At 43.3% G+C, this 25,247-nt stretch overlaps 1 protein-coding gene across 1 annotated transcript in view; it reads left to right on the top strand.

Moving 5' to 3' along the window:
- Positions 1-25,247, top strand: part of LOC121541493 (microtubule-associated protein 1B-like) — a 68,777-nt gene that overhangs the window by 16,713 nt on the left and 26,817 nt on the right. The window contains exon 3 of the mRNA XM_041850549.2: positions 19,071-19,153. Within this exon, the coding sequence (XP_041706483.1) occupies positions 19,071-19,153 (83 nt within the window). The remainder of the gene's footprint in view (positions 1-19,070; positions 19,154-25,247) is intronic.

The raw sequence follows: 25,247 nt of genomic DNA on the forward strand, positions 1-25,247 counted from the left end.
CTGGAGTGGTGTAAAGCTCGCCACCTTTGGACTCTGGGGCAGTGGAAACGCGTTCTCTGGAGTGATGAATCACGCTTCAACATCTGGCAGTCCGACAGACAAATCTGGGTTTGGTGGATTCCAGGAGAACTCTACCTGCCCGAATGCATAGTACCAACTGTAAAGTTTGGTGGAGGAGCGATAATGGTCTGGGGCTTTTTTTTTTATGGTTCGGGCTAGGCCCTTTAGTTCCAGTGAAGGGAGATCTTAACGCTACAGCATACAATGACATTCTAGATGATTCTGTGCTTCCAACTTTGTGGCAACAGTTTGGGGAAGGCCCTTTCCTGTTTCAGCATGACAATGCCCCCGTGCACAAAGCGAGGTCCATACAGAAATGGTTTGTCGAGATCAGTGTGGAAGATGTTCACTAGCCTGCACAGAGCCCTGACCTCAATCCCATCAAACACCTTTGGGATGAATTGGAACGCCGACTGCGAGCCCGCCCTAATCGCCCAATCAGTGCCCGAACTCACTAATGCTCTTGTAGTTGAATGGAAGTAAGTCCCCGTAGCAATGTTCCAACATCTAGTGGAAATCCTTCCCAGAAGAGTGGGGGCCGTTATAGCAGCAAAGGGGGGACCAACTCTATATTAGTGCCCATGATTTTGGAATGAGATGGTCGACGAGCAGGTGTCCACATACCTTTGGCCATTTAGTATACCTCAAAGGACTAAAGTGGCTTCCTGCTACAGTCATTGCTCAGACTGGTCCTGTGTCCTACACTGTCCAGACTACAGAGTATGTCATCTGAAAAACGCACACAGATCAGTTACTGTTGAGAAAACCAGTCGTCAGTGATCCAGAAGTGTTACTGTGTGACACCCTGACCCAGCAGTCGCCACCTAGGGGTTCACAGTCACCTTCTCAGGACTGAGGGAGGAGATGTGATGTATTGGGGTTGTACCGCAGAGCATCATGGGATTTCTATGTGTTGAGATGAGCACATTCATATAAATGGTTGAACTGAATCCTTGTGTCCCGTCTCATCATTATTGAATTGTTATCAAGACGTGGTGATGAAACCCACAAGACATCAAACTATCCATCACACTGCGTCAGCTAGCAGACCTGTTAGAGGAGAGGAGAGGAAGTAGGGAGGGAATCTGCAGCCGTCCTTGCTGTAAATTGAGTTGTTGCAGTTGCCATCACTATTGACAATCTGCAATGGTGTCCTCCTCTTTCTCAAATATGTGAAGAGATTGAATAGACTGATTATTTTGTGGCATCACTTTGCACTCCTATAAGTTGGATCCTGATGTTATTGTGGACCTTTACATTGCTAAATCAGTGTACTGTAGTCTGTTTTTCTTCTGTGTGCGTTTTCAGTAGAATAGCCTAAACGGTGTCTGGTTTAGAGACAGTAGGGTGTCCAATCAAAAACGCATCTTCTGACCAATGTGTAAAGTAGATAATGGGTAAAGTAGATAATCCTCTAAGGAAACCAATGGTTCAAACCTCATGTCTCTATCAAAATCCGTTCAAAATGTATTGGAGTTTTTACCCTTGTAGGATGGTCAAAATTAGGTCGACTAAATCAATGGAGGCCAGAGAAAAAATGTGGTCATAAATCAGGAAAATAGGCTGGATGCTGTGCGAGAATTAAGGCTACCATTGAACTCGTCATCTTTCTTCTAAAAGGTCCGGAGGACATAAAACAATATAGAGGTAAGATAGATATCGATTTTGAGACATGACATGTAGTATTTTCATATTTTAGTATACACTGTTCTTATTAATGCAAAGTTCATGTTCTTTTTCAAAGACTTCTCACAAAAACAACCGTATCTCTGTAAAAAGTCAACAGAGCACTGAGCGTACCCCAAGCTTTTTATTTTCAAAGCCTTTTACGTTCTATTATTATTGGATGTATTAGGCTACGAAATATGACTTTTTTGATATAATGTTAATGATATGTTAGAGAAAGACCCCACTGAACAATTCAGAACATGAAGAATTATGTTTGTCTTGGTTTAAAAAAATTATAACATAAGGAAGTGAAATGTCCTCACCAAAACCCTAGAGAGGGGAGACGAGGTCAGTGAAATGTCAAGAGACCTCTGGATTCAGTTGAAGGAACGACAGTGACAGATCAACAGAGGATGGATGGATGGAGGGATTTTTAAAAGTCTAATAAATCCATGTAATATAGCCTACACCATCACAATAAATCCATTATTTATTTTAGACAGGTCTAAAGAAACATGATATGAAGAAAATGTAGTCTATTTCAGAAGAACATAATAGCATACTCTGAGTTGTCCTTATGTTAGGCCCTGATTTGGTTATGCCATATGGCTGTGGGCTACACTAGTTCATTTAGAAGACAAGATTTGCTTAGAATTCCGTGGCATTATTTTATAGTATTTTATAGTATGAAGAATACAATTGAACATAGCTGAATAAAATAGAAAGGATATTTTCGCCAAACGATTTCTGAGGGAGTGCACAAATGCGGCTATTATGTGTTGAGCGGTTAACAATTAAACACAACCTACTATATGCTTAATTTTGAGCTATTTATGCAACTTTAGTTGTGATACAAACATTGGTTCTATATGTTTTGATTTTTAATACATTCTAAGGCTGCATGATGTGGCTCTAATGATGATTTGAAAAAAGTTGCATTAAAAACATGAGCTCTGCTTTGTTTCTTGCGCAGGCTGCACACACTTCATCAGTCTCTCATTCACAATTTGACAAGCACTTGATAATGCCTCCAATTTCCCCACGGCATCCCCCTTGTGTAGTCATAATGCCCCCCGACTTTTGCGGCCAGTGGCCTTTGTGCCCTTGGGCTGAATTTAATAATTATAATTCCTTTCTCCCGACTGCCAATTGCCGTGCTCCGAAGCACCTCTCACTCCCATGGCTCTCTCAGATATCAGAATTCTTATTAGCCAATGCCCGTCACGTGATCTGATGGGTCCTTCTCACGGGCATCTCAGCTCCGAGGTGTGCTTCATGAGGTGTACTATGATCTGAAAAAGACAATATATCATTCACAAGTGATAGGCTAATATTGTCGCCCATCAGACTATTCTTGATTTAATCTTGTCTTTACATACACTAAATAATATATGTGTAAAATTAGTTTTGATTTAGAATGGACCATTATAATGCACTTGTCATAGAAAAGGGGCATGGAAAAAAATACATGTCATCTATACACTTAAATAGTGAATGGAGGACACTTTTCCCGTGGTTCATTTTCATGCCAGCCAGGTAGGCTATACTCCTGTTGTAAAGTGGAGCAATGTGCTTAATATTAGGAAAGTTGAGAAATAAATATAGTAGGCCTAGCCTATAGAAAGCTGATGGGATCCTCCTCTTTTTAATAGAGGCCATCAAAACTCTGTTTTCTCACACAATTGCAAAGCCTATAGAAACGCTGCACATCATGAGCTCATGGGCACGCATGAAGTGTTTGATTAGATTTTCGATTAGATTTTCATTGATTTCAGAGTGATTAGAGGGACAATAGAGTGCTGAGTACCAGGCAGTTAGCAAGCTTGGTAGGCTACTAATGACCATCAGCAGCATCAGAGGTTGGAGAAGCCTAGTTACTGTGACTAAACGGTCACGTGGAATGTGGTCACGCCGGTGTGGCGGTAATATGGTCACCGTAACAGCCCTAGCCACGGGATGTTTTTTCCATACCGTCAATACCATTTAAACTATTTATTTGAAGTTTTTCAATACATTTTATTATTTGTAGCTACTTTTTAATAATATGCCATTTAGCAGACGCTTTTATCCAAAGCGACTTACAGTCATGCGTGCATTCATTATTATTATTATTATTATTATTATTATTATTATTATTATTATTATTATTTTGTGTATGGGTGGTCCCGGGGATCAAACCCACTACCTTGGCGTTACAAGCGCCGTGCTCTACCAGCTGAGCTACAGAGGACCACTGGATTTTAAGTAAATACCTGCAGTCAACTTGTGCAATACGTTAGGAGATGAAGCAGATCGCGTTCTCCATTTCACTTGTCACATTATTTTACATTATGAAGCTTACCGTAGTTCCCCAGAAGCAGGGGAGTCCAGCTGTGTATTGGCAGGGGTCGCATTTTATATTGAAAGTCAAGTGTTTTTTTGCTTCATTAGAGTGATCAGGGTGTGCAACTATAGTTTTCCTTCACAGGAAATACATTAGTGCAACACATTTGGCAGGAAATAGCTTCATTTTCATCAGATGACAACAGAAGTGCAACGCTATTTGGCTGGCAGCCACACAAGTAAATGAGCTTACAATGAAATATCAAGGTCTTTTTTGCAAGAACGATGCATGGCCATCATATTTCTAATGTTTATCATAGAAAGAATGTAGCCAGCTAAATTTCCTAATGTTTTGCTTAAAGTTAATCTCGCATTTTACCAGAGAAAAGTAGGCTGGCTACACCGAGAAAAGTACCAGAGAAAAGTAGCTCCACATCAGTCAGAGCACTGTCTGCTGATAGAATGCTGTTCGTGAATTCTCATCTGAGTGGAGAAGTGCAACCGAAGAACAAAATTAGTCTGATGCCAACCAGAACTTACAATAAAAAAACATTTTAGATATGCGTTTACAAAACGCAGCAAGAGATTTCTTATGCGTTTTCTTTTTTTCCTGCGTGGAAAATGAAGAATTCTGCGTTAACGTGACCCCTAAGTTTAACTTGCTAGTTATCTAAGTAAGTTACTGAATTAATAAGGTGATGGAGCATTATATTGTGTTTGAGAAGTCAAAGCCTTTTGGATGAGTTATCTGTACAGCTGCCACTGCTATCTTTTGATTTCCTTGTGTTTTTTCTCCTCTCCCTTCTCGGCTCGGTTGCTCCTCCCCCATCTTCTACGAGCAGAGCAGGCAAGCCCATTGCCCTAGCGACTCCAGACTCCACACAGAAACAGTGTGTGCACACTTTGCTTCAGAGTCAGTACTGTTCTTCCTTCAGACAAGCATGCATCAAAACTTTGTTCATTTGCACAATGTCTCTCGTTCACATTTGCTTGTAAATGTCCAAACTCACTAAAAATTATATTCGGTAGCTACTACCTATATACAGTGAGGGAAAAAAGTATTTGATCCCCTGCTGATTTTGTACGTTTGCCCACTGACAAAGAAATGATCAGTCTATAATTTTAATGGTAGGTTTATTTGAACAGTGAGAGACAGAATAACAAAACAAAAATCCAGAAAAACGCATGTCAAAAATGTTATAAATTGATTTGCATTTTAATGAGGGAAATAAGTATTTTCACCTTGTCTACTAATCCGGTAATACCGTAAATCCCAGGATAAGAGAAGGACGGTATGACGATATGAACATCTGGCTTCATAACCCTAGATTCACATTACCTTTCCTTCTCACTGAGAGAGAGGTGGAGGGGTTGGAGGGAGGGAGGGATAGAGGGATGGAGGGGGTGGAGGAGGGTAGCAGAGAGGGGCCTTTTATCGACCGAGCCACTGTAATTGTCAGGGGTCAATCTAGCTTCAGTGGCCCTTCCGTTATCGTTTTCTCTTTCTTTTAAGGGGTAAAGTAAAGGGGTAAAGTAAACAGAGGTATCATTTTCCAAGGTGCACGGGGATGGGCGTGTTAGTTGTGTTTATAGAAAATGTTTGCTGGGACTGTGGCCTAGTACTGCATATAGCTGAGTTGTATCATTTTATTTTGGGGTTGAACTGTTCCCTCTGTTCTCTGCAGAAAAGTAAAGTAGGGCAATAACCAAAGCACTTGATCTACATAGAAAACCTGAAAAAGGGGACAAAACACCAACTTTTTCAATCCATTAGCCGCAGGGCCGTGCACAGACCTTTTGGGAGGCATGTGCTCAAACAAAAAATAGTGCACCCCCCCAAAGAAAATCACGCAAACGCGGTCACAGACTCGTTAAGCAATTATTACAAGAAGAGGGGAATGCAGCACAATCTGACGAGTAAAGGATTTTGCTAAACTATTTTGAAATGGAAATGCTGCACTTATTAATAATGACCAACAAAATGTCCAGTTAAAATAGACGATTGTAAAAAATATTGTAGCTTACTTTTACTATATCCAACCCAACTCCATTTGTTGCCACTATCATGTATCCCAGTTGTTTTTGAAAAAGGAATGGTACAAAATGTGTGACCCCTGCGCATGCACATGCAGGTGTGCACACGTGAAAATGCGCAAACAATCACTGCGCAATTGTAGCCTGTCATTACAGCCATAAACGGTTATGCATTTTCTAAGCGCAAGATAGGCTACAGAAATAAATTGCGTTTTACACCTGCATTTTGAGCTGAAAGTCATTCATGTTAGCAGCCAATTTCAACTAGGGATATATAATGTCACTTCTCTGGAGTCCAGAGCAAGCTAAATCATACGGCCTACTTGTAGCGGAGGTTGCAGGATTAGATGGAAAGCATGTTCTGTCTGCACCACCCCATCAGCCTGCCTGTAGTATGCTCATTGCCAGCGAGGTAGCCCAGTTCTTCCTCACAAATATTGTAATAATAAATAAAATAAATTCGCCAGAATATGTTACATCTTCATCCCATAATATTGAAGGCAGTGCGAACTTACAGCTGCGTATCTTTAGACATATACAGTTGAAGTCGGAAGTTTACATACACCTTAGCCAAATACATTTAAACTCAGTTTTTCACAATTCCTGACATTTAATCCTAGTAAAAATTCCCTGTCTTAGGTCAGTTAGGATCACCACTTTATTTTAAGAATGCGAAATGTCAGAATAATTGTAGAGAGAATTATTTCTTTCAGCTTTTATTTCTTTCATCACATTCCCAGTGGGTCAGAAGTTTACACACACTCAACTAGTGTTTGGTAGCATTGCCTTTAAATTGTTTAGCTTGGGTCAAACGTTTCGGGTAGCCTTCCACAAGCTTCCCACAATAAGTTGGGTGAATTTTGGCCCATTCCTCCTGACAGAGCTGGTGTAACTGAGTCAGGTTTGTAGGCCTCCTTGCTCGCACATGCTTTTTCAGTTCTACCAACAAATGTTATATAGGATTGAGGTCAGGGCTTTGTGATGGCCACTCCAATACCTTGACTTTGTTGTCCTTAAGCCATTTTGCCACAACTTTGGAAGTATGCTTGGGGTCATTGTCCATTTGGAAGACCCATTTGCGACCAAGTTTTAACTTCCTGACTGATGTCTTGAGATGTTGCTTCAATATATCCACATCATTTTCCTTCCTCATGATGCCATCTATTTTGTGAAGTGCACCAGTCCCTCCTGCAGCAAAGCACCCCCACAGCATGATGCTGCCACCACCGTGCCTCACGGTTGGGATGGTGTTCTTCGGCTTGTAAACAACCACTTTTTTCCTCCAAACATAACGATGGTCATTATGGCCAAACAGTTCTATTTTTGTTTCATCAGACCAGAGGACATTTCTCCAAAAAGTATGATCTTTGTCCCCATGTGCTGTTGCAAACCGTAGTCTGGCTTTTTTATGGCGGTTTTGGAGCAGTGGCTTCTTCCTTGCTGAGCGGCCTTTCAGGTTATGTCGATATAGGACTCGCTTTACTGTGGATATAGATACTTTTGTACATGTTTCCTCCAGAATCTTCACAAGGTCCTTTGCTGTTGTTCCGGGATTGATTTGCACTTTTCGCACCAAAGTCCGTTCATCTCTAGGAGGCAGAATGTGTCTCCTTCCTGAGCGGTATGACAGCTGCGTGGTCCCATGGTGTTTATACTTGCGTACTATTGTTTGTACAGATGAACGTGGTACCTTCAGGCGTTTGGAAATTGCTCCCAAGGATGAACCAGACTTGTGGAGATCTACAATTTTGCTTCGGAGGTCTTGGCTGATTTCTTTTGATTTTCCCATGATGTCAAGCAACGAGGCACTGAGTTTGAAGGTAGGCCTTGAAATACATCCACAGGTACACCTCCAATTGACTCAAATTATGTCAATTAGCCTATCAGAAGCTTCTAAAACCATGACATCATATTCTGGAATTTTCCAAGCTGTTTAAAGGCACAGTCAATTTAGTGTATGTAAACTTCTGACCCACTGGAATTGTGTACATTTACATTACATTTTTAGTAATTTAGCAGACGCTGTTATCCAGAGTGACTTACAGTTAGTGAGTGCATACATTTTCATACTGGCCCCCTGTGGGAAACGAACCCACAACCCTGGTGTTGCAAGCGCCATGCTCTACCAACTGAGCTACAGGGGACTAAGTGAAATAATCTGTCTGTAAACAATTGTTGGAAAAATGAGTTGTGTCATGCACAAAGTAGATGTCCTAACCGACTTGCCAAAACTATAGTTGTTAACAAGAAATGTGTGGAGTGGTTGAAAAACTAGTTTTAATGACTCCAACCTAAGTGTATGTAAACTTCCGACTTTAACTGTAGCCAGTAGCCACCCAAAGTAGGCTAATCTGAAATATGAAAATGATCAATCAAATTGCCAGATTTTTTTCTGGCATTGATGTGTCCGTAATAGATTTCTAAACTGTAATTTATATGGATGTTAAACATAGGCCTACTGGAGGAAATGAAACAAGTTATTTTTGGTCACTAATCTGGATATGAGCCGTTGCGCGCCAATGCTGATGACTGGTCATCGGTCAACAATCAAGACACAGAACTTTTTGGTTCTGAAGCATAGATGAGAATTGAACGACGACTTGTGGGCAGTTGGTTCAGAGCAACAACTACAAAAAATGCATACAAACCCCCAAATATTGGGAGCACGTGATGCTGCGGAGCTGTGCAGATGTTAACAAACCAAGCTCTTCAAACATATCCTATTATTACCTAAATAACAACATTGAAGCAATATTCTAACAACAGCTGATAAACTGTTAAGTACTTACCTTCCCAATGAGTCATGGACCTCTGGCCGAGACGCAAGAAAGATGACCAAAACTTTGTTGAATCTCGAGCTAACGATAGTAACGTCACAGCTAGCAAGATTAGCATTAGTTCTGAGAACGACGACAATTCGACACTGTTCCTCTCCGGAGCGACTTCCAAGTATTCTGGCATGCTTGCTACTCTCCTCCGTGAGATTCAAGATGGTAACAAAGATCTTTCACCAAAGATTTACATGAAATCGGCTGAACTTCATTCTTCCGTTGACAGCCTGAAATCCTCCCTGAATGATCTGCTTTTGAGAATGACTGAGGCTGAGTTGCACATCAGCACCGTTGAAGATACCATCACACGACATGACCAGGTGATCAAACAGCTGCAGAAGGACAATGCCTATCTCAAAAACAAGGTGGACCAGATGGAGAACCAGGGCAGACGTAGAAATATCCGTGTGGTGGGATTGAAGGAGGACAGCGAGGCATGTGATCCCATCCGTTTCTTCACTGAGTGGATCCCTGGTGTCCTGGGTATAAACAACTTCACCAAGCTGCTGGAAATCGAACGCCTCAACAGAACCTTGATGCCAAAACCCACACCAGATGAGCCCACATGGTTCCTCCATTTCCAGGACAGGGAGAAGAGACTGTGACTTGCAAGAGCCAAAGGGGACATCACCGTTGATGGAAAGAGGGTCTCTTTTTTCCCGGATATGAGCGCGGATCGCGCCAGTCGTCGCAAGCAGTTCAAGGCAGCCACCATAGCCCTGAAGGAGAAGAATATCACAGACTACCTCATTCATCCCGCACGGATGAAAGTTCAGTACGATGGCCGAAGCCATCTCTTCAACACGACGGGAAAAGAACTGAACCGTGTTTGAATTACAAAGGTCTATCAGTGGGATTTGATGCAGCTTATTGGATTTATCTTGTTTGTGCTGTCCTGGGACTGAACTGCTAATGTCTATTTGGAATTTGGAACTGATTACCCCACGATTCGGCCGCTACAGGTGACTGGGACAGTTTCAATTACTGTTATTTTTCTCTTGGTGAGTTCTATTACACTCGTTATTATGGGACATTTACAGGAGAGTATATTTTGGTGTTGACAATATTCACTGGGCGACGCAAAATCAGTAGGCCTAGGCCTATTGCTTTTTCACTCATTTATGTTTCAACTCTTCTCCTGAAAAGAGACTGAAGCAGCCCTTAGTGTTGACAGTCAAATATTCAGCCATGAATTGTTATTCACAATGTTTATTTTCAACATAGAGAGCTCGTAGGTTTTAGTTTATGCCAAAGTTTAGCTAGTAAGAGCAAGATGGAAAGCAAGCAACAACGTATCTCTACAAGTGTATTTATGATTGATTGTTGTTTTAGTCCGACAATCGGGTTGGGATTTTTCTATGTTAAATGTTGTTTCCTTCCTAGAGACACAGGTCAGTATTACCTGATTATTTACACAAGAGTGTATACCATTCGGTTATCTATTTGAAACCCAGCCCATGCTTAATCCCCTAATACAGTGAGGGGAAAAAAGTATTTGATCCCCTGCTGATTTTGTACGTTTGCCCACTAACAAAGAAATTATCAGTCTATACTTTTAATGGTAGGTTTATTTGAACAGTAAGAGACAGAATAACAACAACAACATCCAGAAAAAGGCAGGTCAAAAATGTTATAAATTGATTTGCATTTTAATGAGGGAAATAAGTATTTGACCCCTTCTCAATCAGAAAGATTTCTGGCTCCCAGGTGTCTTCTATACAGGTAAGGAGCTGAGATTAGGAGCACACTCTTAAAGGGAGTGCTCCTAATCTCAGCTTGTCACCTGTATAAAAGACACCTGTCCACAGAAGCAATCAATCAATCAGATTCCAAACCAAAGAGCTCTCCAAGGATGTCAGGGACAAGATTGTAGACCTACACAAGGCTGGAATGGGCTACAAGACCATTGCCAAGCAGCTTGGTGCGAAGGTGACAACAGTTGGTGCGATTATTCGCAAATGGAAGAAACACAAAAGAACTGTCAATCTCCCTCGGCCTGGGAATCCATGCAAGATCTCACCTCGTGGAGTTGCAATGATTATGAGAACGGTGAGGAATCAGCCCAGAACTACACGGGAGGATCTTGTCAATGATCTCAAGGCAGCTGGGACCATAGTCACCAAGAAAACAATTGGTAACACACTACGCCGTGAAGGACTGAAATCCTACAGCGCCCGCAAGATCCCCCTGCTCAAGAAAGCACATATACAGGGCCGTCTGAAGTTTGCCAATGAACATCCGAATGATTCAGAGGAGAACTGGGTGAAAGTGTTGTGGTCAGATGAGACCAAAATCGAGCTCTTTGGCATCAACTCAACTCGCCGTGTTTGGAGGAGGAGGAATGCTACCTATGACCCCAAGAACACCATCCCCACCGTCAAACATGGAGGTGGAAACATTATGCTTTGGGGGTGTTTTTCTGCTAAGGGGACAGGACAACTTCACCGCATCAAAGGGACGATGGACGGGGTCATGTACCATCAAATCTTGGGTGAGAACCTCCTTCCCTCAGCCAGGGCATTGAAAATGGGTCGTGGATGGGTATTCCAGCATGACAATGACCCAAAACACACGGCCAAGGCAACAAAGGAGTGGCTCAAGAGGAAGCACATTAAGGTCCTGGAGTGGCCTAGCCAGTCTCCAGACCTTAATCCCATAGAAAATCTGTGGAGGGAGCTGAAGGTTCGAGTTGCCAAACGTCAGCCTCGAAACCTTAATGACTTGGAGAAGATCTGCAAAAAGGAGTGGAATAAAATCCCCCCTGAGATGTGTGCAAACCTGGTGGCCAACTACAAGAAACGTCTGACCTCTGTGATTGCCAACAAGGGTTTTGCCACCAAGTACTAAGTCATGTTTTGCAGAGTGGTCAAATACTTATTTCCCTCATTAAAATGCAAATCAATTTATAACATTGTTGACATGCGTTTTTCTGGTCTCTCACTGTTCAAATAAACCTACCATTAAAATTATAGACTGATCATGTCTTTGTCAGTGGGCAAACGTACAAAATCAGCAGGGGATCAAATCAAATACTTTTTTCCCTCACTGTATATGTCACATTCTACATAAAAGGTCTTAACAGCCCGGTTAAGAGGAAAAGAGTGTATACATACCTTAAGAAATGAAAGGCTGACATTGTGTTCTCATAAGAAACACATCTTACAGACAGTGAACACAAGAATCTAAAGAGGGAATGGGTGGGACAAGTTTTTGCATCCTCTTTTAACTCCAAAGCAAGAGGAGCTGCAATTTTGATAAGTAGAAACATTCCCTTTTGTGTCAGCAACACCATTTATGATCCCTCAGGTAGGTTTGTTTTGGTGCAGTGACACCAAAAGTCTTGAACCCTATTGAATATTTATGCTCCCAACTTCGATGACCATATGTTTATTCAGAATGTCTTCCTTCAGATTGCTCAAGCACCAGGATGGCTACTGGCTGGAGGAGATTTAAATGTTTGTTTAGATACAGTTCTTGACAGGTCCTCTGATAAACCCTCCCCTCTTACAAAAGCCGCCAAGCTCACCATGTCATTCATGAAGGATCTCAATTTACTAGACGCTTGGAGACAGATGCACCCACAGGATAGGGACTACTGTTTTCATTCACACCCACGCATAGATAACTTTTTGCTATCATCCCAACTGTTTCACAAAGTGTTAGATACTGAATATCTCCCCAGATTGCTTACTGACCATTCTCCTCTGGTATTATCACTCTCCATCACTACCAAGGTAAATGGAGCATATAAATGGAGAATAAATTCTACTCTTGAAGCAACCTGAATGTTGTGCATTCATCAAAGAGCAGATTAATATTTTTTACTTTGTCAAACAAACCCTCTGCTCCTGACAGTTTCATTCTTTGGGACGCATTGAAAACCTATATGAAGGGACAAATCATTGCCTATACTAAAGGGTTGAAGAGAAAACACGGTGCCGAACTGAATGTCCTTGAATCAAAAATTCTTGAGCTAGATAAAAACCTACCAAAGAGGCCCGACTAAAGACCTACAGTGGGGAGAACAAGTATTTGATACACTGCCGATTTTGCAGGTTTTCCTACTTACAAAGCATGTAGAGGTCTGTAATTTTTATCATAGGTACACTTCAACTGTGAGAGACGGAATCTAAAACAAAAATCCAGAAAATCACATTGTATGATTTTTAAGAAATTAATTTGCATTTTATTGCATGACATAAGTATTTGATCACCTACCAACCAGTAAGAATTCCGGCTCTCACAGACCTGTTAGTTTTTCTTTAAGAAGCCCTCCTGTTCTCCACTCATTACCTGTATTAACTGCACCTGTTTGAACTCGTCACCTGTATAAAAGACACCTGTCCACACACTCAATCAAACAGACTCCAACCTCTCCACAATGACCAAGACAGAGAGCTGTGTAAGGACATCAGGGATAAAATTGTAGACCTGCACAAGGCTGGGATGGGCTACAGGACAATCGGCAAGCAGCTTGGTGAGAAGGCAACAACTGTTGGCACAATTATTAGAAAATGGAAGAAGTTCAAGATTACGGTCAATCACCCTCGGTCTGGGGCTCCATGCAAGATCTCACCTAGTGGGGCATCAATGATCATGAGGAAGGTGAGGGATCAGCCCAGAACTACACGGCAGGACCTGGTCAATGACCTGAAGAGAGCTGGGACCACAGTCTCAAAGAAAACCATTAGTAACACACTACGCCGTCATGGATTAAAATCCTGCAGCGCACGCAAGGTCCCCCCTGCTCAAGCCAGCGCATGTCCAGGCCCGTCTGAAGTTTGCCAATGACCATCTGGATGATCCAGAGGAGGAATGGGAGAAGGTCATGTGGTCTGATGAGACAAAAATAGAGCTTTTTGGTCTAAACTCCACTCGCCGTGTTTGGAGGAAGAAGAAGGATGAGTACAACCCCAAGAACACCATCCCAACCGTGAAGCATGGAGGTGGAATCATCATTCTTTGGGGATGCTTTTCTGCAAAGGGGACAGGACGACTGCACCGTATTGAGGGGAGGATGGATGGGGCCATGTATCACGAGATCTTGGCCAACAACCTCCTTCCCTCAGTAAGAGCATTGAAGATGGGTCGTGGCTGGGTCTTCCAGCATGACAACGACCCGAAACACACAGCCAGGGCAACTAAGGAGTGGCTCCGTAAGAAGCATCTCAAGGTCCTGGAGTGGCCTAGCCAGTCTCCAGACCTGAACCCAATAGAAAATCTTTGGAGGGAGCTGAAAGTCCGTATTGCCCAGCGACAGCCCCGAAACCTGAAGGATCTGGAGAAGGTCTGTATGGAGGAGTGGGCCAAAATCCCTGCTGCAGAGTGTGCAAACCTGGTCAAGACCTACAGGAAACGTATGATATCTGTAATTGCAAACAAAGGTTTCTGTACCAAATATTAAGTTCTGCTTTTCTGATGTATCAAATACTTATGTCATGCAATAAAATGCAAATTAATTACTTAAAAATCATACAATGTGATTTTCTGGATTTTTGTTTTAGATTCCATCTCTCACAGTTGAAGTGTACCTATGACAAAAATTACAGACCTCTACATGCTTTGTAAGTAGGAAAACCTGCAAAATCGGCAGTGTATCAAATACTTGTTCTCCCCACTGTATACAGGCTCTTGGTAAATAAAACATTGCTATATAGTACTCTGAACACATATAAAACTGAGAGGGCCATTACTAGATAAAAACAGCGATACTACGAACTTGGAGAGAAAGCCCACAAAGTATTGGCATGGCAACTGAAAACAGAGGAAAGTAAGACAATTCATGCAATATAAACTCTTACTAATGAGATATACTTAGACCCTACTGAAATTAATGATACTTTTAAGAAATACTAAGAGGATCTCTATACTTCCCAATCAAGCGATGATCTGTCAGAGATTGATTAATTTCTCTCCTCTCTCAAACTCCCATGCCTATCAGAGGAGGACAGAGAGCGCCTGAGTGATCAGTTCTCAGACCCTGAATTGTTGGAGGCCATTAAATATTTACCTTCTAATAAATCTCCTGGGGAGGATGGTTTCCCCCCAGAGTTCTATAAATCATTTAAGGAGCTATTGGTACCCTACCTTATGGAGGTACTGAAAAAAGCCGGGAAGGACAACTGCTTTTCAGATTCTTTTTCTGAAGCTGTGATTACAGTAATTCACAAGAAAGGGGAAAACCTGCTAAAGTGCACCTCCTATAGGCCACCAAGATGCTATCTAAGATACTGGAGTCATGCACCCCTCTGCTGGTCAACCCAGATCAGATTGGCTTCATAATTAATAGATTGTCCTCCAATAATCTCAGAAAAGTATTTGATATAATTCATCTTGCTAACGAAAACAATACCTAGTGTTGCAGTGTCCCTCGACGCCGAAAAGGCCTTTTCTTTAGCTTTTTGGAAAAGGTTGGTTTAGGCACCGTGTTTTTAAACTTGATAAAATCACTCTCGTAAAGCTAGGATTGCTATCAATGGGATTACTTCCTCTTCTTTCTCACTCTATAGGGGGAACAGACAAGGTTGCCCTATTAGCCCCCACCTCTTCACCCTCGCCATCGAACCGTGGGCTGAGGCCTTTACAACATGCCCTGACATACAGTGCCTTCAGAATCTGTCTTTTGAAATTCATTGCTCGACTGAGGGACCTTACAGATAATTGTATGTGTGGGGTACAGAGATGAGATAGTCATTCAAAAATCATGTTAAACACTATTATTGCACACAAACTGAGTCCATGCAACTTATTATGTGACTTGTTAAGCACATTTTTACTCCTGAGTTTATTTAGGCTTGCCATAACAAAGGGGTTGAATACTTATTGACTCAAGACAGCTTTTCATTTTTAATTAATTTGTAAACATTTCGAAAAACATAATTCCACTTTGACATTATGGGATATTGTGTGTAGGCCAGTGAAAAAAAAATCTATATTTAATCCATTATAAATTCAGACTGTAACACAACAAAATGTGGAAAAAGTCAAGGGATGTGAATACTTTCTGAAGGCATTGTACATGGCTTTGAGGTGGGCCCCCCTACCCATAAGCTATCACTTTTTGCGGACAACCTTAACTTGTTTTAACGAACCCAGAACATCCCCTCTCTCACTTGCAGAACCTATGAGAGTGTTATAGTTCATTTTCTGGATACAAGGTACATTTTGATAAAAGTGAAATTTTACCTTTGTCTGTGTTTGACTATCATACCATCAAGCATAAGTTTAGCTTTAGATGGTTCCCTATGGGTTTCAAATATTTGGGCATATTGGTGGATGGTAACTGGAAGAACCTCTATAAACTCAATTTGGCCAGCTTGTTGCAAAAGGTGGAGGAGGGTGACCTGTGTAAATGGATGGACTTGCCACACACTTTACTGAGTAGAATTCATGTAATTCAAATGAATGTCCTGCCCAGATTTGTTTCAATCCCTCCCCATCCCTGTACCCGCAGCATTCTTTTTCTCTCTCGACAAGCTGACTAGACACTTTATCTGGCACAGTAAAACTCCTAGGATTAGCCAGGACAAAATTACCCTTGATTACGGTCAAGGGGGCTTAAACCTCCCCAATTTTAGAATATATTACTGGGCTGCGCAGTCTAGACAATGGGCCCTTCCCCCTCATGGTTGAACATTCAAAGGTTTCAGGTACATGAGGACACTGGGGCAGATTTGTTTTACAAATGGGACATGTAATGTATAAAAACTATCACAGACAACCCTTTAATTATACATTCTGTCCTGGCATGGTTTAAACTGCATGAGCTGTTCAGACGAGAGGGATTTATTTCCCCTAAAACCCCTCTATGGAACAGTAGATTGCTTCCAATGTTTCTCCAGAACAGTAACTTTAGATCATGGTTGAAACGGGTATCACTCTTCTGAAACATTGTTATGAGGAGGGAATTCTTATGTCCTTTGAACTGCTGGAACAGAAATACCATTTGTCTAACAAGGACTTCTTTAATTACCTACAACCTAATTTTATCAGGGTGAATCTCAAGGGCCAGTGGAACCTACCTAAGATGTCACCTATTGAACAACTCTGCCATGTAGACCAACCACTGTTCAAGACCATTTCCTATGTTTACGATGTTCTTATGTCAGGATTACCACTGCCTGAGTTAGATAAACACCGACTTAGATGGGAAAAATATATGGGTATCAATCTTGATGAGGGGCTATGGAGTGACCTATGCAGGGATGGTGTTACCTCGACATTGAACTCCAGATACAGACTGATACCGGTTAACTTTCTCCATCAGCTATATATCACCCCATCTAGATTGCGCAAATTCCACCCCGGTATCGCCTCCCTATGTTTTAGATGTAGATGAAGGTAACATTCCTCCATTCAACCTGGCAGTGTTCAAAACTACACCGTTTCTGGCAAGGGGTATGTGATACCATATCCTCAATCCATAGGGTTGTATTCCCCTTAGATCCAGGGGTCTGTCTACTAGGTAACTTTACTAATTCCAATCTTAGGTAAAGCCACACTATACAGCTAACAGTTATTTCTGTTCTGTTGCAATCCTGGTGTTAGTGTTACAAACCGTGGCCTGGTTTTCCAGTAGTGATAGAACTAAAGCTTTTACGTGTGTTGTTATGATATGTGATAGAATCAAGCAGAGTTTTTTGTAAATGATGAGGAACATAAAGACCAGTCTCTTGAATCAAGTAATGTAGCAGCAGTATACCATGGCTGTAGAACCTCTTGGTAAATACCACCATGAAAATTAAAATTAAAATTAAATTAAATTAATTAATTATTAAAATTAAATAGACTCACCACGATGAGTGAAAGGAGGAGAGGAGGAGGAGACAGAGAGAAAGATCTATTCCCACTGGGCACACACTGGTTGAATCAACATTGTTTCCACGTCATTTCAATGAAATTACGTTGAACCAATGTGGAATAGACATTGAATTGAAGTCTGTGCCCAGTAAGTTGGGATGCCACTCAGGTGATTAAAGGAAGGCATCACAACTACTGTAGGTGAATGATGAGTCTGTGGTTGCCCTCTCAGTAAGTTGGTGCAACCTGGACCAGAGGAGCACAAACAAAGGGCAGAAGCACAGATTAAATAGAGACTACATGCCAGTTTTATATTGTTATATTCCCATGCTGGATTGACTCACTCCTTGCTCTTGATTGGGTAGTTAACAGGAAGCACAGGTCCTGTTTTCTCATTAAATTATGAACTATTATCAGCTCTTAAGTGGCTTAAGAACACTGAATTCATGCATTAACATGCTGAAGGGTTACCCAGTTGGTTCTTAATATATATTAATGGTGAAGGGAAGGATTAAGATAAAGCAAGCTGCTGAAAGTTCCTAAAACAGGGATTTCTTGTGTAGTCAGATTCTGGGTAGCTATATTGGACAGGCAGTGATAAAGGCCACCTCTGGAGGAACATTACATTTACATAGTCACATTAAGACTGTCAGAAACATCCATATCTGAACAGTTTGAGTAGAGAGAGAGAGAGAGAGAGAGAGAGAGAGAGAGAGAGAGAGAGAGAGAGAGAGAGAGAGAGAGAGAGAGAGAGAGAGAGAGAGAGCAATAAATTATTAACGATTGCCTTTTGATATTAAAGGAGAGAATTATGAAGTTGAGTTACATGATTAACTATTTAATGAAGAAACACTGGATTCATTAGATTTATACTGAAACAAATAGAGTACAAAGAGTTGCTTCTTTCTCACTGATTCCCTGGTTGAATTGGGAGTGACTGGGGGTAACTGGGGGTGGTTGGTGACAGGGTGTGGGGGTGACTGGGGGGATGTAACTGGAGTTAATGGCTTCTTGGTGACAGTCCGTGGCTGGTGGGAGGTGGGTGATTAGTAGGCTGTGTGGGTAATTGGGTGTGTGCATCCTTGATGAGTGAGTAGAGGAGACTTCTAAGAACATGCCCTCTCTGGTGGGCAGACATGCCGTACTGGCCTGACAGGGTAAAGGAAAAAATTATATGCTGCAACTGTAGCCTCTGATTTAATAGGGCCATAGAACGTTTTCAGCTATTTAAACCATGCTTTTACATGCACCCACTATCAGAAAAACATTTATCAGAAAAAATGTACGCATTTAATTTATATTATTTTCCACATTACACATGGATTGAGTTGTTCTGTTTCCCTGTGTTGTTTTCAGGGCAGAGAATTCTTCACCACAAAAGCAGCGTTCTCGAGACGGTAGTGCTTATCAACCCTTCAGATGCAGCTGTCAGCACTGAGGTAAGTACATTCCATGAGTACATTCCATACAAACAGACATTCCATACAAACAAAACTGGATCGTGTTCATTAGGGCACATTGTAGCAAATGGCTTTGCAACAGAACAAACATACTCTTGACTGCCATACATAGAAGACCTCTTCATAGAACTAAACATACACACATTTCAAAGCAACTGAAAAGAGTGACTGCTTGGCACGCTTAATTGGCAAATTTTCCTCCGTTATGCGAAACGTTCTTTGTTTGCTGCTACTCTGCTCTGTGTGCCAATTTGTAAGTCGCTCTGGATAAGAGTGTCTGCTAAATTACTTAAATGTAAATGTAAATGGACTAGAATAGAATCATAGCAATTAGAAGATCTGGGGATGAAGAGTCAGGGGCGCAACTTTGGTTTTAGAAGTGGGGGTGAACATAATATATACATATTTTTAATTATTATTATTTATGTTTTTTATTTTTGGAGGTAGAACAGCTTTAATATTGCAGATAGATTGTGGCTTCCATCAATGTAATTGTCTGCATCATTTCCAAACACCCATATATTTTTGTAAATATATATATTTGTTTTAAAATATTTGTTCCTTTATTATTTTCCCCTAACCCTACCATCCCTCCCCTAATTGGAGTAAACTAAGGCTTCTACTTCCAGCTTATACAGTGGGGGGAAAAAGTATTTAGTCAGCCACCAATTGTGCAAGTTCTTCCACTTAAAAAGATGAGAGAGGCCTGTAATTTTCAGCATAGGTACACGTCAACTATGACAGACAAATTGAGAATCTCACAAACCTGTAACTTCTTCTTTAAGAGGCTCCTCTGTCCTCCACTCATTACCTGTATTAATGGCACCTGTTTGAACTTGTTATCAGTATAAAAGACACCTGTCCACAACCTCAAACAGTCACACTCCAAACTCCACTATGGCCAAGACCAAAGAGCTGTCAAAGGACACCAGAAACAAAATTGTAGACCTGCACCAGGCTGGGAAGACTGAATCTGCAATAGGTAAGCAGCTTGGTTTGAAGAAATCAACTGTGGGAGCAATTATTAGGAAATGGAAGACATACAAGACCACTGATAATCTCCCTCGATCTGGGGCTCCACGCAAGATCTCACCCCGTGGGGTCAAAATGATCACAAGAACGGTGAGCAAAAATCCCAGAACCACACGGGGGGACCTAGTGAATGACCTGCAGAGAGCTGGGACCAAAGTAACAAAGCCTACCATCAGTAACACACTACGCCGCCAGGGACTCAAATCCTACAGTGCCAGACGTGTCCCCCTGCTTAAGCCAGTACATGTCCAGGCCCGTCTGAAGTTTGCTAGAGTGCATTTGGATGATCCAGAAGAGGATTGGGAGAATGTCATATGGTCAGATGAAACCAAAATAGAACTTTTTGGTAAAAACTCAACTCGTCGTGTTTGGAGGACAAAGAATGCTGAGTTGCATCCAAAGAACACATTTACATTTACATTTAAGTCATTTAGCAGACGCTCTTATCCAGAGCGACTTACAAATTGGTGCATTCACCCTATAGCCAGTGGGTTAACCACTTTACAACAATTTTTTATTTTTTTTATTTTATTTTTTTTTGGGGGGGGGGGGGCTAGAAGGATTACTTCATCCTATCCCAGGTATTCCTTAAAGAGGTGGGGTTTCAAATGTCTCCGGAAGGTGGTGAGTGACTCCGCTGTCCTGGCTTGTTCCACCATTGGGGTGCCAGAGCAGCGAACAGTTTTGACTGGGCTGAGCGGGAACTATGCTTCCGCAGAGGAAGGGGAGCCAGCAGGCCAGAGGTGGATGAACGCAATGCCCTCGTTTGGGTGTAGGGACTGATCAGAGCCTGAAGGTACGGAGGTGCCGTTCCCCTCACTGCTCCATAGGCAAGCACCATGGTCTTGTAACGGATGCGAGCTTCAACTGGAAGCCAGTGGAGTGTGCGGAGGAGGGGGGTGACGTGAGAGAACTTGGGAAGGTTGAACACCAGACTGGCTGCGGCATTCTGGATGAGTTGTAGGGGTTTAATGGCACAGGCAGGGAGCCCAGCCAACAGCGAGTTGCAGTAATCCAGACGGGAGATGACAAGTGCCTGGATTAGGACCTGTGCCGCTTCCTGTGTAAGGCAGGGTCGTACTCTCCGAATGTTGTAGAGCATGAACCTGCAGGATCGGGTCACCGCCTTGATGTTAGCGGAGAACGACAGGGTGTTGTCCAGGGTCACGCCAAGGCTCTTCGCACACTGGGAGGAGGACACAACGGAGTTGTCAACCGTGATGGCGAGATCATGGAACGGGCAGTCCTTCCCCGGGAGGAAGAGCAGCTCCGTCTTGCCAGGGTTCAGCTTGAGGTGGTGATCCGTCATCCATACTGATATGTCGGCCAGACATGCAGAGATGCGATTCGCCACCTGGTTATCAGAAGGGGGAAAGGAGAAGATTAGTTGTGTATCGTCAGCGTAGCAATGATAGGAGAGGCCATGTGAGGATATGACAGAGCCAAGTGACTTGGTGTATAGGGAGAAAAGGAGAGGGCCTAGAACTGAGCCCTGGGGGACACCAGTGGTGAGAGCACGTGGTGCGGAGACAGCTTCTCGCCACGCCACTTGGTAGGAGCGACCGGTCAGGTAGGACGCAATCCAGGAGTGAGCCGCGCCGGAGATGCCCAGCTCGGAGAGGGTGGAGAGGAGGATCTGATGGTTCACAGTATCAAAGGCAGCAGACAGGTCTAGAAGGACAAGAGCAGAGGAGAGAGAGATTAGCTTTAGCAGTGCGGAGAGCCTCCGTGACACAGAGAAGAGCAGTCTCAGTTGAATGACCAGTCCTGAAACCTGACTGGTTTGGATCAAGAAGGTCATTCTGAGAGAGATAGCAAGAGAGTTGGCTAAAGACGGCACGCTCAATAGTTTTGGAAAGAAAAGAAAGAAGGGATACTGGTCTGTAGTTGTTGACATCAGTGGGATCGAGTGTTGGTTTTTTTTGCAACTCTCGCTCTCTTGAAGACGGAAGGGACATGGCCAGCGGTCAAGGATGAGTTGATCAGCGAGGTGAGGTAGGGGAGAAGGTCACCGGAGATGGTCTGGAGAAGAGAGGAGGGGATGGGGTCAAGCGGGCAGGTTGTTGGGCGGCCTGCAGTCACTAGTCGCAAGATTTTATCTGGAGAGAGAGGGGAGAAAGAAGTCAAAGCATAGGGTAGGGCAGTGTGAGCAGGACCAGCAGTGTCATTAGACTTAACAAACGAGGATCGGATGTCGTCAACCTTCTTTTCAAAGTGGTTGACGAAGTCATCCACAGAGAGGGGGGGGGGGGGGGGGAGGATTCAGCAGTGAGGAGAATGTGGCAAAGAGCTTCCTAGGGTTAGAGGCAGATGCTTGGAATTTAGAGTGGTAGAAAGTGGCCTTAGCAGCAGAAACAGATGAAGAAAATGTAGAGAGGAGGGAGTGAAAAGATGCCAGGTCGGCAGGGAGTTTAGTTTTCTTCCATTTCCGCTCCGCTGCCCGGAGCTCTGTTCTGTGAGCTCGCAATGAGTCATCAAGCCACGGAGCTGGAGGGGAGGACCGAGCCGGCCGGGAGGATAGGGGACACAGGGAGTCAAAGGATGCAGAAAGGGAGGAGAGGAGGGTTGAGGAGGCAGAATCAGGAGATTGGAGGGAGAAGGATTGAGCAGAGGGAAGAGATGATAGGATGGAAGAGGAGAGAGTAGTGGGAGAGAGAGAGCGAAGGTTGCGGCGGCGCGTTACCATCTGTGTAGGGGCAGAGTGAGTAGTGTTGGAGGAGAGCGAGAGAGAAAAGGATACAAAGTAGTGGTCGGAGACATGGAGGGGAGTTGCAGTGAGATTAGTAGAAGAGCAACATCTAGTAAAGATGAAGTCAAGCGTATTGCCTGCCTTGTGAGTAGGGGGGACGGTGAGAGGGTGAGGTCAAAAGAGGAGAGGAGTGGAAAGAAGGAGGCAGAGAGAAATGAGTCAAATGTAGACGTAGGGAGGTTGAAATCCCCCAAAACTGTGAAGGGTGAGCCATCCTCAGGAAAGGAACTTATCAAGGCGTCAAGCTCATTGATGAACTCTCCAAGGGAACCTGGAGGGCGATAGATGACAAGGATATTAAGCTTAAATGGGCTAGTGACTGTGACAGCGTGGAATTCAAATGAGGAGATAGACAGATGGGTTAGGGGAAAAATTGAGAATGACCACTTGGGAGAGATGAGGATTCCTGTGCCACCACCCCTCTGACCAGATGCTCTCGGGGTATGCGAGAACAAATGGTCAGACGAGGAGAGAGCAGTAGGAGTAGCAGTGTTTTCAGTGGTAATCCATGTTTCCGTCAGCGCCAGGAAGTCGAGGGACTGGAGGGTAGCATAGGCTGGGATGAAGTCAGCCTTGTTGGCGGCAGAACGGCAGTTCCAGAGGCTGCCTGAGACCTGGAACTCCAGGTGTGTGGTGCGTGCAGGGACCACCAGGTTAGAGAGGCAGCAGCCATACCTACTGTGAAGCATGGGGGTGGAAACATCATGCTTTAGGGCTGTTTTTCTGCAAAGGGACCAGGACGACTGATCCGTGTAAAGGAAAGAACGAATGGGGCCATGTATCGTGAGATTTTGAGTGAAAACCTCCTTCCATCAGCAAGGGCATTGAAGATGAAACGTGGCTGGGTCTTTCAGCATGACAATGATCCCAAACACACCGCCCGGGCAACGAAGGAGTGGCTTCGTAAGAAGCATTTCAAGGTCCTGGAGTGGCCTAGCCAGTCTCCAGATCTCAACCCCATAGAAAATCTTTGGAGGGAGTTGAAAGTCTGTGTTGCCCAGCGACAACCCCAAAACATCACTGCTCTAGAGGAGATCTGCATGGAGGAATGGGCCAAAATACCAGCAACAGTGTGTGAAAACCTTGTGAAGACTTACAGAAAACGTTTGACCTGTGTCATTGCCAACAAAGGGTATATAACAGAGTATTGAGAAACTTTTGTTATTGACCAAATACTTATTTTCCACCATAATTTGCAAATAAATTCATAAAAGATCCTACAATGTGATTTTCTAGATGTTTTTTTCTCCTTTTGTCTGTCATAGTTGACGTGTACCTATAATGAAAATTACAGGCCTCTCTCATCTTTTTAAGTGAGAGAACTTGCACAATTGGTGGCTGACTAAATACTTTTTCCCCCCACTGTACATACTATATACAGTGCATTCTGAAAGTATTCAGACCCCTTAACTTTTTCCACATTTTGTTACGTTACAGCCTTATTTTAAAATTGATTAAATAGTTTTTTCCTTCATCAATCTACACACAATACTCCATAATGACAAAGCAAAAATATGTTTATGTAACGAGTGTCAGTGTAATGCGGTGGATCGAAGTCAGGCGCAGGACACAGAACTCGAAGAAACGTACTTTACTGAAAATTAGTAAAGAAAACAACACAGAAATACCTCCACACAGGAAGGGACTAACCCGCTCACAAACGACACACGAAACGAATAACAACCACGCACAAAACACATTGGGAGCCACTGGGTTAAATAGGGAAGGTGTGATTACAATAATGGGCAACAGGTGTGTGACATTAGACAACAGGTGCAACATAGAAACATAGAACATAGATCGGCAGTAGCTAGTATTCCGGTGATGACGAACGCCACAGCCTGCCCGAGCAAAGAGGAGGGGCAGCCTCGGCAGAATCCGTGACAGTATCCCCCCCCCTGACGCGCGGCTCCAGCCATGCGTCGACACTGGCCTCGGCGACGGCCAGGAGGACGCGGTGCGGGGCGAGTCGGATGACTACAGTGGAAATCCCTCAACATGGAGGGATTGAGGATGTCCCTCCTAGGGACCAGCACTGCTCCTCCGGACCGTACCCCTCCCACTCCACGAGATACTGCATGCCTCCCACCCGACGCCTCAAATCTAAGATGGAACGGACCGAGTACGCCGGTTCCCCCTCGATGTCCAGTGGGGGCGGAGGAACCTCCCGTATCTCAGACTCCTGGAGTGGACCAGCTACCACCGGCCTGAGGAGAGACACATGGAACGAGGGGTTAACACGATACTCAGGAGGCAGCTGTAACCTATAACATTCCTCGTTCAATCTCCTCA

The sequence above is a fragment of the Coregonus clupeaformis genome, chromosome 27 (assembly GCF_020615455.1).
Source record: "Coregonus clupeaformis isolate EN_2021a chromosome 27, ASM2061545v1, whole genome shotgun sequence".
Classification (NCBI taxonomy): Eukaryota; Metazoa; Chordata; class Actinopteri; order Salmoniformes; family Salmonidae; genus Coregonus; species Coregonus clupeaformis.